This window comes from Agelaius tricolor, unplaced genomic scaffold (genome assembly GCF_023055355.1).
Source record: "Agelaius tricolor isolate 1412-34295 unplaced genomic scaffold, bAgeTri1.0.p SCAF_3, whole genome shotgun sequence".
In the NCBI taxonomy this organism is placed as follows: Eukaryota; Metazoa; Chordata; class Aves; order Passeriformes; family Icteridae; genus Agelaius; species Agelaius tricolor.
Window position 1 is genome coordinate 64,034,833 of NW_027269263.1, and position 15,333 is coordinate 64,050,165.

The window sequence follows — 15,333 nt, forward strand, 5'->3', positions numbered from 1 at the left end:
TTTATTTTTGGAGAGAAGTGGTAGTTTTCTTGGGCTGGTTATTGAGATTCAAAATGCCTTTTTTTAGGTCCATCTTTCTAGCATTAGACAAATCCTTTTTTTTTTTTTCTCTCTTTGTATGCTTTCATGGGGAACTGCTTTTACAATATTTTAATTGCATTTCTGTATGACAAAACCTGTTTTGAAAACACAGCAAACACACATTCCTTAACTGATTTATCAGTGAAGGAATTCCTGATAAGTTGAAATGAATCCTTGCTTACTATGCAGTTGTGAAGTGGTGAGGCTCGTTCACAGACCAGGATAAATAGGTAATTTTATTTAAACATCCTTGACAGTGGAAGAATACATTGGACCTGCTGTAAAATTTGCTTAGTTCTGTCCATTCTGACTGAGTTTACTCAGCTCTGCTTCCATGGTGAAAGTGAACACTGTTCTGTGAATTTGTCTGCACTCTTGGTGGTGGTTGTGTTGTGAATATTTTTGCATGCATGCATTTGAGCTTGTGTCCAAAAGCATGAGCAGTCTGTGGCAGTTTGCAGTATTTGCTTCCTTAAAGTGAGGTCTTATTTTTGCAAGAGCACGTGGTCAGAAGTGTTGCTTTAGAAGGTGTTTTGGTCACTACAAGGAAATCTTCAGTGCCTTTGTTGTTCACTTTTTCTCACACTTGGTGTTTTAACAAGTATTCTTTGTCAGTCTGATGGGGAATAGTGATTGTTTTTTCAAAGCTGTTTAATGAAAATTGTCCAAAGCAGATGTAGCAAAGGGAGAGGAGCCAGACCTTCTCTCTGCTGGTCACCTGTGAGCTTTGCAATTGTACATATTGGCACATTACTTGTGTATGTAGTGGTGGGACCACCAGAAGGAGGAAGTGCCTAGAAGTTACTTGTCTAGAAGTTACCAATGAATTTTTCTGTGACTTGGACTGTGCATTTCATTTCTTTTGCAACAGTATTTAAGATGTTCTTCTCTTTAGTTTTTTTGTCTTTCCTTTCCCCTTGTGTTACTGTGATGATCTAGTGTGTGGTTCTTCTCTCACTTTCATTTCATGCATGGTCATCATGTGGAAGGAGGCAATGTTCTGTTGTTATTTGCTGTAATTCAGAATGGTCTTTTTTTCTTTCCTAAATCTCTGTCACAGTGTTACCCCTTTCTTTAGCTTAGCTTTATTCTAAGCTTATTCTTAGGACTAGAGTTGAAATTTGAATTTTAAATCCATTCTTTCAGCTGAGTTAGTCCAGGCTGTCACTTCAGCAATCCCCTGCAGATATAGAAGGAAATGAGGTGAATGCAATCCTGCAGATTTGATGGCAAACACAAAAATAAGCTGCAGGATAATTCTGCCAACTAAGGACAAATAATGTGTTTTTTTGTTAACAGCTGCTGCTGCTTGATTTCAGTAAAAGATTATCCAGTGTGTACTAGGAATTCATAAAGTACTTCCTTGTATGAAAAGAGCTATTAGGTAGCAGAACTGAAAAAAATGATTGACTATGTTAATATGGTTTAATTTATACAACATTCATAAAGAGATATGCAATGGTTTTGAGTTACTGCTTAAGCTCTAAAACATCAGTATGTAGCATAATCATTATTACCTCATTTATTTCCTGCTAAATTTAGCATTTCCGGAAGATGAAAGTAGCTGAATGTAGGGAATGGCCAGAGTGTGTTTCTCTGGCACAGGTTGTGAAGGATGCTAAAAAGGGGGGCAGTTTTTAGAAGTGCAAGGATGCTGCTTCTCGTGACCCAGTGAAGGACCCACCAGAATGGGATTGGAGACCACTGAAGGTTATTTCCTCAAAGAAGCAAGTGTAGGTACAGAATGCTTTGAACTTCAGCAGTGAGCAAGTATATAGTGCTGGAACAATACCATCTTAGGGAATTAATGTTCAAATATGCTTTGCATAGCACAAGGATTTTAATGCAGATGAAGCTGCCAACATGCAAACCATGGATCGCTGTTAATTTCTGGTGGAAGTGATCTGCACAGGAAGGAACCTTTGAGCAGTACTTCAAAACAGGAGCTGTGTGTTTAAGGAGAAAATCCTGGCTGTTTTAGACATTTATCAAATGTAAATTAGAAGCAAGGCATTCTCTTTCATTTGCCTTTTAGACTCTTGGGAGTTTTAAGGTAGCTTAGGCTAATTTTTATCTTTCTATAAATACTTGATTCTGAGAAGACATTTTTAACCTCAATGTTCATTTATGTGCAATTAAAATGACATCAAAAATCACTAGAAATGGTGATGTGCTCAGTTCAGCAGATTATAAATTTTCTCAAAGGTGTTCTGATTCCATGCTGGGGAAACTTTCATGTTTTCATGTAGAACCCACCTTTCCACTGAAAAGAGAGGACAGCACATATTTTTAGCATTTGGCAGTGAAAATACAGTTCTATGTTTTTTGCTATGAATTTTGTGATAATTTTTCATATTGGCAATAAAAACTTAACAGAGTCATCTTTCAAGCAGCCAAGTACTTTACCAAAAAGTCACCATTTTGAGATTTAGTTGAGTTTGATAAAACTTGAATTTTATTTTGTCTCATCTCTTACAGTTCACATTGCTTGAGAGTTTCTGGACAGGAGCTACATGTTCATGGCACTGGGCTGTGCAAATTGGCAGCAACATCCACAGAATCCACAAATAATAATTGCAAATAAAACCTAGTCACAAAATCACATGTGGTCCAACCTTTTGCCAGCATTAAATTCTTTCTTGCAGCATGTTTCCTGATAATTATATTGTGGAATGTCACACTGGCTTATCCCATATGTTAATTAATTGCTTTGGCTTGCTTATTTTAACAAAACTTCTGAAAGCTGTTTTTTAATCTGCTGTAGTCACTACCCCCATACTGTGCAGAGGTTGTTCAGTGAAAATTCCAAGTGAATGATTACAGTAGCAGAGCTCCAATTATTTTGAGAGACAGACTCAGTCAAAATTGTGAGTTTGTAAGTACATTGTGAGATAGAAAGAAGGAAGTGAGCCATAGAATTTTATCTGTGAAAAACAACAGCTTTCTTACCTTCTCCTTAATATTTTCAGAAATCTTTTCCATACATTATTGATTTTGAAACTAACACTTTTGCTTTAATTTCCTTTGAAAAGCAGGAAGATTAAAGCAGTATTCATAGTCAGGATTCCTCTGCAAATTACCTTGAAGGTGATTCTGTTGGCAATCCCTGTTATACATATCCATAATACCCCATATTGCCTTGACAGCTTTATGTGCCATGCATCAGACACTGAGGGGGAGGCAGCCCTAGTAGAGCACCTTGTTAGTGTGTTTATTGCTGTAGAATTGGTTTCTCAGTGTGAATATACTCATTTTTTTTGTGTCTAGTAAAGCCATAGACTCCTACAACTCACTCCTGACAAATCACACAATTTAAAACTGTACCTGTTTGGGAAGATTTACTTTTTCCTGATCTATCTGGATACTGTAATGGTGCAAGTTGTTACCTCAGCAATCTGAGTTTCATATTGTATAGCAAGACAACTCCATTTGTACTAAAGCTCTTTGTGTTCAGACACCTGTCAAGTGAATTCTTCCCTTCTCATACCTTACCTGTGTATGATCACTCTTACAAATTCATCTCACAACACTTGTAGTTTTGAGTTTTATACCTTACTGATGGTTTTTGTGGATGTTTCCTCACATTTATTGATCATGAAGGTTTCAAAATTATACAAATGACTGTTTTGAAAAAAAATTTAAAATATTTCCTTCAAAATAAGTCTCCTGGGTAATAGCAAGTATGTTTTCCTCATGGATTTAAACACTTAGAAGTGTCACAAATGACAAGCTGAATGCACAGCATTTGTTTCTTCATGATTAACTCAATGAGACCATAAAGATCAGTGTTCTGCAAGAAACTTCTCTCAGATTATATTGAAAATGTGACACCAAATATGATTTTGAAATACTTTTCATTTAAAATGAAACTCTGTACAGTGCTATAAGGTGATGCTCTTGCACTTAGAGGAGAGCATGAGAAAATAATTTAGTAGTAGTTTGAGAAAACCTTTTGCATAGCTACTGCTTTGCAGGCATTGTGAAGATTAAACCTTTTTAATGTCTGTGTCACACTGGGTTCAGTAATACAGAAATATTGAATGTAATTGACTTTTTAATTAGATGACTTGTGTGTATCACAGTTATTCCCACAAATATTTCATGATAACAAGCCCCAAAGTTCATCACAGTGCCCTGGCCAGTTCTGAAATAGAAATTGAGAAATAAAAATATAACATACCAAAATATTTTGAACATTACAGTTCTTCAGGCAATTAAGCTCTGTAGTATTTTTGGTCTTATTGTGGTCAAATTTTGCCACTTTTTTTTCCCCCCCAATGAAAATTTTGTTGTCAGGCCTTGTCCAGCTTGTAACTGTGAAGTAATGAATTGATCCTCTGGAATTTGGAGTTCTAGGGTGACTGGTGTACCAAGTTTGATTATTGCACTAAATATCTTCCTCAACTGAAGCTGCAAAGGACAGAGGAGGCTTTACATTTCTTAAACTTAAGCCAAACTAGAAACAGGAAAATTCTGTGATTTGAGTCAGCAGGGAACATACTTGGGATTCAAATACAAATGAAGGAAAAGAATAAATCTGTTGAGTGTCTAATATAAGAAAGTCTTTCCTTGTGTTTGTATTGAACAAATACATCAAAGTGCTCTTTAAAGATTACTGATTTAAACAGCAGTGGTGGGTAGGGGACTGTAAGCTTGTTAAGTCTTAGACTTTTCAATTTATTTCAACTACCACTGTTGCTCAAGGAGGCTAATTCCAACACATGCTGTAATGGTCAAAACCATAGATCTGCATATTTGATGTTCTGAAGTGACAGACAATTATGCATTTGACATCATTTTTAAAAAAAGTGTTCTTGAAACATTCATGAAAACCTGAGTTAGCCAGTGTGGTGGAGTTAAAGATGTAGGATCCATTCATCTCTTACAACATAATAAAAAAAGGCACTTTCAATCAGGTTTAATAAATGAAGTCTTGTCTTTGACCTTCGAGACTCAGCAGAAGGTGCAAGTAGTCCAGACTGAAAGATGAGAGGATGGCTTTGGGCTGGTGCTGCAGATCACCACCAGTGAGGGCCATGGCTGGAGATCCTGAATTCCAGTCAGACCTTGGAATCCAGTATTTGCTTGGAATCCAGTATTTGCTTGGAATCCAGTATTTGCTTGGAATCCCGAATTTGCTTGGAATCCAGTATTTGCTTGGAATCCAGAATTTGCTTTCTTCCAGTGAGACGTCTTTGAGGAACCTGGCAGTAGGGTGACCATCAGGCACCTCACTATATTTGGGATTTGATCTTGCAGCTCCCAGACCTGGAGAGGAGATCTTCAGCCTTTTTTTTTTAGTGCTGTGGCTGCAGAGCTGCTTGGCAGTGACAGGCAGAGAGCCCTGAGCTGCTGTTGGGGTCCCACCTGGCTGCAGTTGGGAGCTCTTGTCTTCATAGACCAGGTGTAATGATTGTTAATTCCTGGCTCATTCAACAGCTGACTTTACCTATTCCGATTTTATTTAGTGGGGACAGCAGTGTTAAGATTCATTTCTGCTAAGTGAAACCTTATTTTCATGGCTTCAGTTAAAAGTATCCCTCTGACTCCTCTCTTGGATATCCTGGATTGTATGGTTCCCAGCTAATTATGTTAATCAGATCTGTTCTCTCTGGATCCCCTAAATGAGTATTACTTCAGCTATTAAGGAAAAAGTCATCCTAGGGCAGGATATAGCAATATTATGTGAATACTGTTCACTATTTCCCTTTATTGTTTGGTGAAGTATGCAGATAAAAACCATGGAGAAATGCAAGTTTAAACAGACTGGGAATGGTTGGAGAAGATTCATTTTTTTAAGAAATAATTAAGGTGTAACAATATTAGATTGGCTTGGCTGGGGAAGGAAGGAAACGATGCATCATTATAAAGGAAAAAGAGAAGGTACAATAAAATAACAGATGCATAGACATTAATTGATTTTGTGTCTGATTCTACCTAATAAAAGAAAATCTCTAAGGTTTCTGCATAGAAAACACATTAAATGGAAATATATTTATTTAAAGTACTACCTTTAGGGGCTTTGAGAGAGTATGTGTGCCTGCACTGCTTTCCCTTCAGTCCTTGCAGGGTAGATTTTAATGTTTATACATGTGAGGATAGGGGCATAGTTGATGCTATGCTGTTCACGGAGAGGGAGATTGCCAGGAGCTCCTGCCTGTCCAGTGAGTTACAGAGCAGCCCCTGGCCATTCATTTGGCTGCTGTGCTGTTTGCCAGGGCCTCAGCAGCATCCTGGGGAATAAAAACAGGGGGCTGCCTTAATGTGCTGCTGTGGAATGTCAGTGTAGCAGCTCAAAAAAATAATGAGCAGGACAGGACATGGGGGCAGCCTTTTCCTGCTCAGGAGTTCAGCCATGCCTTTTCTCTGTAACATTGATGATAACTCGCAAAATTAGCAGAGAGCAATTCCTTAATAAATCACTAGAACTCATTCTTCCTTTGTGAAAAATAAGATTTGATTCATCTTTCATGTGATCAGCTTCCATGCCAGGGTGAGGAGAAGCTGTCAAGCGGTACCAGTTCAGCAGAGGAGCTGAATCTACTGTGAATCCACGGGGATGCAGAGCTGGCAGATCCTTGCCTTGCAGGCAGCACTGGAAGAAAAAGAAAAAGAGATTGTTGTGTGTCTCCAGCCAGCTGCTGGTGTGACCTCGTAGGGCTGGGAGAACCAGGCTGCTGTGGGAGGCTCATGGAGGGTGGGCAGGGCCTGCAACTGTCACTGAGGAATTGGAAATTTTAAGTGGTGTGAGAAGGCCTAGCAGTCTTTGTGCATCAAAGCAAACAACAACCACCCCAGGTGGATTGTATTAAATTGGATTGTTTCTTCCCCTTTGCTTTTTCTTTCCACTTCAAATAAACTTTCTAGAATTTCTAGGTGATACTTGGCATACAAACGGCCTGCTTTCAGCTGATTTAGTTAAATGAGAACACAATACTATAGTTTTGTTAACATTTACAAATAATACTGACTAGAGGTTGTTTCTAGTGTGTTAGATGTTGATCAAGAGTTTTTTTGATTCTGTTGTTATTCAGCAAGAAAACTTTCAGATATTTGTTAAGTGCTTCTAAATGAAGGAATTCTGCTTTTTGAAATGCTGCTCAAAAGCAACAGTCTTGGTTTTAAAATTAGTTTCTGAGCTGTGGACTGGAAAATTTGACTTGTCTGTGGTGTGTGTGTGTTGACTTGTGTGTGTTGTTTGACTTGTCTGTGAAGGTGTTGATGGGAGCAAGTTTTTCCATTAGATGAACTGGTTCAAATGTATTTCTTCATTCTGTATTTCTTTATTCAAATCTGAATCTGAAACAGCATCTTATAAATGCAATGAGATTGAATTCAATTCAAGTGTTTTGCATCAGAGTGTTCTTACACTGACTGCAGCCTTCACCAAGGTCACCCTTGCTCAGAGTGCATACAGGTTTCAAACACTGGTGGTTAATGGCTTCTCTGTAGAAAGCTATAATGATGTGGTATGAGGTTTTTTTTCATAATATCAAGACTCAGTAGGAACTTTTAAAAGTATTTAACGTGTTTCCTGTGTTTTAGTCCCTTTTAACCATGGTTTTGTTGGGTGTGTTATTTATCTGACCTCAAGAGCAGAAGGGAGTTGCTTGTTACAATTGAGCTGCTGTGTTTTCAGAAGCTGCAGGGGAAGGCAGGCTCTCTTGGCATCTAGGTGCTCCAGTTGCTTTTGAGAGGAAAAGCACAAATTTCTTTGCTAAGAAAAACAGAAGTCAGAGGCCTCAGAATGAAATGAAAGGAATGGAAAGTCTGAAGATTTATCAGGTCAAAGCTTTCAATTCCTAAGCTGCCTTTTTAGGCTTAGGGTAAGAAGTGAGAAGACTTAAATTTTAGTATTAATTAGGTACCTAGTAACAAAACTAATTTTTTCCTGCTACTTCCTGCTTGTTACTTAGAGTGAGATTTGTAGTTTTGAGAACCTGTGAGTTAACTCTCCTAGGTCAAGCAAAGTCTCAGTGCCTTTTCTTGAGCACAGTAGTAAAGGAGGAAGCTTTTTTTATTTTGTTGGTAAATCAGCTAACAATAGTATGATCAAAGAAAACAAAACAAAAATAATTTGGATTTCAGTGCAGTAGTACAACACAGAGTGCTTTTATAGAAGAAAAAAAGTTTTCTTAAGCTATGCAATGTTTTTCTTAAGTTATGCAACTATTTTGATTTAAAATCCTAGTTCTGTACTTAAAATATAAGTTCTTTACAGTTTAGAATTCTTGTTCAGTTGTTACTACAAATTGCTGGTGTAAGTGCTGACTTGTAAGAGCCTATACAGAAATGATTTTGTGCCAAGAGCAATCAAGACTGATCTAAACTTTATCTTTGTTTTCAGTCCAGAGGAGCTTCCTGTCCATGATGCAGTGATAGAAAAGGTAAGTCCACTGTCCTCCAGGTTTTACTAGTAAGTAAACATTTACAGATTTACAGCTTTTAAAGATATAAATCATTGTGAAATGAATTGATGAAGCTTTTTAGTGATTTGCATTTCCAGAGAAGCACATTCTAAGTCCCTCAAGAGCTGTGTCCTTGAGGCCACATTAACTCACCCACAGATCCCTGGGGGCCCACTTGTTTTTACATTTGCTCCTGTCAGTGAGAGTGAATATTCCTCTCCCATTATGTGAAGGAAATGGAGCTACTCAAGAGCTCACAGTCAGCCCTGCCCTGAAATAGTGAAAGCTGTGCTCCTGTGCCTGGAGCTGCCATCAGCTGTGCAGGGGGATGGATGATGTGTGTGAGGTGGTGACACTGACACCCAGGTGTGTCCTGAGGAGCCTGGGCTGCTCTGCTGCTTTGGGAAATGGTGACAAATATCCTGCTGCCACCGTGGTGTGGTGGCTCCCTTGTAATGCTGAGTTGCTGGGCTGGAAGTATTTCAGATGTGCAGGTCCTCTTGGCAGCTGCTGCAGGTCCTGGTCCAAAATTCTTTCTGCTGCTGGAGGGTTCTGGAGAAGAAGTAATTTGACAACTGATGTGTTGAGAATGTGAAAAAAATAATGGGGAACTGAGTTTCTGCTTGTCTGGGCCTAGTTACTGTTGGTATTTCCCTTTGGTCAGGTCTGTTGTTACCTCCAAGACCAAATGAAATCAGAAAAGTCAAGATTAAGTATTTAAAGTTGTAAGTTTAAGTTAGCCCTCTTGGCTGCACAAATCACTAGAATACATGGAAAAAGGATGGAATGACTTATTTCAAGGCAGCTCAGCTCTTTAAGTGTTAAGAACAGCAGTGCTTCTGAAAATTAATTATTTTGTGCTTCAATTATATACTGAAGCTAGTAAGAGATGCTTACTGTGAAAGTGTAGAACTTGTAAGTCTCTTTTGTTTTGCCTTGGTTCATGTGTGGTTTTGCATACACAGCCTGAAATAGTTGCCTTTTCCTGCCATGTTTCATTACATTTAATAACACAGTGAGTGTATGTATAATTTCATTTCCATCAGAAGGACACAGCAGGGGAGGTGAGTCTCTGAGCAGAAGTACTAGGCAGCTTGCAGCTACTGTGCTAGATGTGTTTTGAATTCTGATTCACTGTGCCTTTGTAGTTAGCCTTAAATTATTTGAGGGAAATAGTGTCTTAGTTTTCTGTCCTAAATTCTGTTTGTGCTGTCTCTTAAGTGTCAGCAAAGAAACTGTATTTATGGAGTCAGTGTTGAATTGCAAGTCTAGTGTGTTTTAATAATCATCCAGTGATGCTCCTGCATTAGACTTCTGGTTACACTCCTTATGGTATCCTGACCTCTGCTGGTCTGAGCTTTATCTGGCTCCTGTCAGAATCTGCAATTTTCAAGACACCGTCCATAAGGATTACTGTGTTATGTTATTGTAGGCTAAGATTAAAAGCTTTCTGCACAATGCCTTTTTAAGTCACTCAGCAGAACTGTTTAGGCTTTCCTCTTGCCTTGTAAATTTTAAAAAATATTCCTAACTTAAGTTTTCATATAATTGGCAACTTATGTAAAAGGTTGATACCCTTGTGAATTTGGAATCTGTTCTTCAGATACCAAAAACCTCTTAGGCTGGGATTTCTGTGTATTTGTGTGTGTGTATTTTTGGTCATAATACCTTTACTCTGCATTAACAGAAATCATTACTCATTTTGGTGCTTCATTACTTTGCTGCACATTTGATGCCTCAAATGCATCAAATCATTGTCCTACATTATGAACTACTTAACCTTGACATGAATAATCCAGCACATCTGAGATAAGACAAGGGGAGGAAAGGAGACAGAGAACTGACCTCAGGAAATCTGGAGTCTGGGTTTGACTCTGATTTTGAAGTTCTGTGAAATGTTTTGTAAGTAATTTTCAGTTAGGTTTTGTCATTGGTTTACTTGATTATAAATTCTCTGGGGAGCAGTTCAGCAGGTTCTGGGGAGGTTTCTGCTGAAGCTTTGCTTTAAGCTCAGCCCCTGGCACGTGTGCTCTCCAGGAGGGTGGAGTGCTGCACACGGGAGGGATGCTTGGCACTTCCATTATTTTGTGCTTTCACCAGTGCATTGTTTACTGACATGAGAGTAGAAACCAGCTCTGCTTCAATTAGGGATTCTGTTACTCCCAATGGCAAAAATGCTTCAAAGTGTAAAATGTACTCAGAAGACAGATAAATGGATTTTGTTTCTTTTTTTTTTTTGGTGACAACTACATGGAACTTGTCTGAAAGAGCAGTAGCAGCATCCCTCTGCTCTGCCATGAGCTGCCTCAGATCTGTCTGTGTTTTCAGTGTTGTACCTGTTAGACATAAAAGTGAACATAATTCAGACAGGGAAAGAAATAGCTAAAAGTTTTCAAGAACTGAACACCAAAATAATTGCTATTTTGACTACAGTAGCATCACTTGAGAATGGGTAAATTGACACAAAGACATAAAAGCTTGAACAAACATACAATTGAAGTGAGCTTCTGGCTCAAAAGACCAAAAATCTTGAAAGGAGATCAAACATACAAACAAAAAGACCGTGGAAGCAAATAGGGTTTTATTTTTCTTACCAATTACATGAACAACCTATTGAGGGCAGAGACCTTTCCTGACTTCCTGTTATTCCTGCAGGAATAAAAACTATGCCTAAAGAACAGCTGCTTTAAGAGATGTTGGAAATGCTGATTCCTTAAAGGGGTTGCAAGTATGAAGGAGAATCAGAAACAATGTTATGATATCTTAGAAACAATAGTTTTTCTAGCCTTCCCCTCTAAAAAGTCTTAAGAAATGTCTTTTTTAAAAAATATAAAAGGCTTTTATTTGAGATATTTAATTTGGGATATTGCCCAATACAGCCAGAACCTGAAGAGGAATGTGGGCAGTTGATTGCAACATGAGTACTTAGGTAAGGTTGAGAGTAGAGGCACTTCTTTTCCCCATCACATTTTTATACTTGTGTCAGGCTTACAGAATTTGAATTCAAACAAAAAATAATTTAAAAATCCAAACCAGCTTCTTTCCAGGACATTTTGTGGACCTATCATACATAGTTAGGGTGGATCTAAACCTCATCAAGTTATACTTCTACAAATGCAAGGCTTTGGGCTCCTGGATTAAAGAAGTTCAGCAAGTTAAAGAAGCCCATTGTATTGCATTGGTAGCCAAGAAAGAATGTACAAATTCTGATGGGTAAAAGCTAGAAGTAAAATTAGGATTCTATTGGGACTATAAGTAGTAATTTTCTTTTATATTCCCCCCCAACATTTTGGATGCAATTGACTTTATAAATACTTAATGAAAATATTTATAACTTTTCAGTATCCTGTGGAGCTTTAAAATTAAACTTTTACATTGTTACCAGATTGAATCACTAACCATATGAATATCCTTCCTGTCTTTATTAATCCCTGAATTTGAAGCTGGAGGTAGAGGGGCTGTCCTTTGCAATAAAACTAAATACTTTTTTTATACTCAACTCTGAAGAGAAAGCAGTAGCCACACACATTCATTTTTTTGCTTTTCAGTCTGGATCTTCTGCTCCAAAGCTTTATGAGAGTTGAAACAGTGTCATTAAAAACATGTAACAACACCCAGCTAACTATTAACTTTGTAGTATAATCAGAGATACTTTGCAGAATGTAAAACTGAGCTGTAAAAATAAGTGCTACAAGTCTTATCAGTGGAGCTAACAAAATACAGATTTTTGGCAGTGTGGTGCCAAAGTGCCTTGAAATTCCTGGGCTAAGATGGCTCATTCCAAGTGCTTGTTTGGTCCCCAGATTTGAGAAGCTGATATCAGCTCTAGCAATATTTTCAGAGACAGAAGGGCACTCTCTAAGGTAGTAGGGCTTTATTTGCTAGACTACTCAATGTAACTATTTATTTTGAGAAAATGGGGTTTGTTTCGATTTGGATTCTCATTCTGTCACCTTGTTACTGAAATATTCTTGTCAGTAATAAAATTTAAGATAATAGATCTTCAGAAGAAATCCTTGATGTTAAGTTACAGGGTAATTCAGGTGAAAATGTGCCTGAATTCTTCAGGAGGAAAATTATGACTAGGATTTCTAGCTTTTAATATCTAAAAATTAAAGCTTTATTCCCAGTTCTGCTCCTGCACTGTCACTCTTGCATGCATTTGCTTTTGTTCATTTTAACTGTGTGCCTTTTAAGAAGGGATGGTTTGTGTGATCACTTGCAAACAGAAACTAATGATGTTTAGGGCAAGTCTGGGGAAAGAAGATCCTTTCAGAAACAACTAACTTTTAAGTAGCTTGCAGCAGAAATTATTTGCCTGAAAACTGAGTATAAAGACAAATGGAAGTTTTATTTGTTGTTGTTTTTTGTGGTTTTTTTTTTTTTTTTTGTAACTTGCCAAATATGTAAAAAAGAAACTTCTAGAAATCTTGTACTTAACCTCTTCTTATAAAATAAGAAGAGGTTAACTTAACCTCTTATAAGAAGAGCTTAACTTAACCTCTTCTTATAAAATACAACTCATCCATAGTGCCGAAAATAAGAGTTTCTGCTTGGTTTTTGGTTGGCTGTCTTTTTGGATGTTTTAAATGAACTGATGAAATGAACTCTTTGCTGTTCTCACATGACTGAATAAAAAATTCATAATGCTCTGTTAAACTTGTTCTTTTTAAAAAAACATAGGTAACTTTAAATGCATTTGTTTTGGAGATACTAAAAATTTCTGATTTCTTTTCAGCAAAAGAACCTTGAAATTGAAAGAACTACAAAATGGCTTAAGATGCTGAAAAGCTGGGAAAAATACAAGAATAGTGAAAAGGTAAAATTCTGTATGCTTTTGTCATTGGCTGAAAGAAAGAATGCATACCCTGAAAGAATGCATACCCTGAAATTAGATTGCCTGTGTTTGATACCTGAAAAAAAACCAAACCCCACACTGAAAGAATAAAGTCTTTTGTTCTTCCAAAATGCAGTAATACCTAATAACCCAACAGTAATTACCCAACAGAATTGGTGGTCAAATGGAAGGAATTATGTTCATGTGTGCAGAATAATCTGTGGACAGAGTGGGTCATGTCAGGTGTGCCCTTAGGTGCTAAATACTTCTACTTGATTTAAAAGCTAGGTGGGGATTTCATGTGAGCATTTTATTTGCTGCAATTGTAGTCTTGGTCATCTTAAAATCATGGAAGAATTTCAGCTGGAAAAAAATTTGCTGGAGAGGCTGTATCCCCAGCACTGGGCTCTGGGAGGGTTTTCATAGCTGCTCTTCTGGCTGTATGGTGGATAATGGCACAGAATCCCAAATTCAGATTCCTTCTACTCTTCAACACAGCTTAAGACTTGTGTTAAGCTGTTTTAACACAAGACAGATTAACACAAGCTGTCTTTGCCTTTTCTGTTGGGGCTTCTGTTGGTATAGGTCAGAATCTAGAAAGTCCATTTCCTTAAAATATGATGTGAATGCATTAAAAATAATTACTTGTTCCCAAAGTTTTTCTTATAATCCTACCTTTTGTCCTGCCATTTTCTCTGGGAGAAGACATTAGGAGTCTTAACTGTTGTGACTTTGTTTCTTTGTTTTGTTAAGGTGGCAGTAAGGAGATTTTAAGATCAAGTATGTTCCCAAGTCAAAGGGACAATAAAAAAATTCCATAACAGCTGCTTTATTTGCAAAGAGAATGTTAAATATGACCTTTCAGGTAACCCAATAACCACGTGTCATGTAAGCAGCAGTGGCTGTGCTCTTCAGCCATTGGTGACATCAGTCCACGAGACAGTGACTTAAATAAATAATCCTCTCTTCACCAGGCATGCAGAAGGTCTGGCAGATCAGCTGAGCAGAAAGAGTTTCAGTTCATGTAACAAATTATAGGCTGAACTATAAATAGAGGCCAAAATAATTCAATATGTTCATAAAGGGATGGACTTCCCTTGAGGCTAGGAAAAATTTTCACTCATTGTGGAACTCTAGTGAAGCACACGAGGTTTAAAAAACAAGGGTGTTTTCTTTATGCTATCTCACCTCTTATGTGCTGAGTGAACCAGAAGATACACAATAAAGAATCAGCTGACTCCTTCTCCTGAGCATCCAGTGGAAAGTCAGACATTATTTGTCACTGCTCTTTATGGAAGGCCTGGCCATGTTCTCAGAGCTGTGCAAAACTCACAATTAAAGGCAATTGTTATCTGGAAGTGTGTTGGAAGAATGCACCAGCTTTCCAAGCTCACATTCTTGAAGCATGGAAGGAGTAGTTGCAGGAACAGTTCCTGAGTCTTGTTTTCTGTCTTTACTTGACTGGATAAAGTGGTTAATGTTAGAGGAACAAATTGCTAAAGAAAATGAACAGCCTGTGTGTTACAAGACTCACATCACCTGACACTGCCATGGTTTCTGTGCAGTCAGGCTGCTCCTGAAATGAGTGTTCTTTAGAAACAGCACTGAAGGAGACAGTGCAGCAACAGCAAAATTAACAGTGTTATAGGATTATAGATTATAATTGTACTGATGGCTTGGTTTTGGAAAATGGCACATTTGAGACATGATTGTGCTCTTAAGTAGCTAGGAATGGAGACTCAGAGCAAGTGATGATCCCAGGTATACAGCAGGTATGTACAAAATACAGGACTTTGGACAGCCTGTTTGTGATGAGCCTTCATAATATACAGCTAAGAGAGCTTTGCCTTGAAGGAATCTGTTCATACTGTACACATACTGTAAATGAATCCATATATTTGATTCCATTATCCCAAACTGTCATATGCCTAATTGCAAACCACAATTCTCATTCAGTGCTCTTGCAGAGCTGCCTATAGGCTGCTTCACTTGACATCTTCTCCTGGT

General features: G+C 37.8%; 1 protein-coding gene across 3 annotated transcripts in view; it reads left to right on the forward strand.

Moving 5' to 3' along the window:
• USP6NL (USP6 N-terminal like) overlaps positions 1-15,333 on the forward strand; it is a 115,379-nt gene that overhangs the window by 65,251 nt on the left and 34,795 nt on the right. For all 3 annotated transcript variants that reach the window (XM_071424109.1, XM_071424107.1, XM_071424108.1), the window contains 2 exons: positions 8,429-8,468; positions 13,228-13,308. In XM_071424109.1, coding sequence (XP_071280210.1) covers positions 8,429-8,468; positions 13,228-13,308 — 121 coding nt within the window. The remainder of the gene's footprint in view (positions 1-8,428; positions 8,469-13,227; positions 13,309-15,333) is intronic.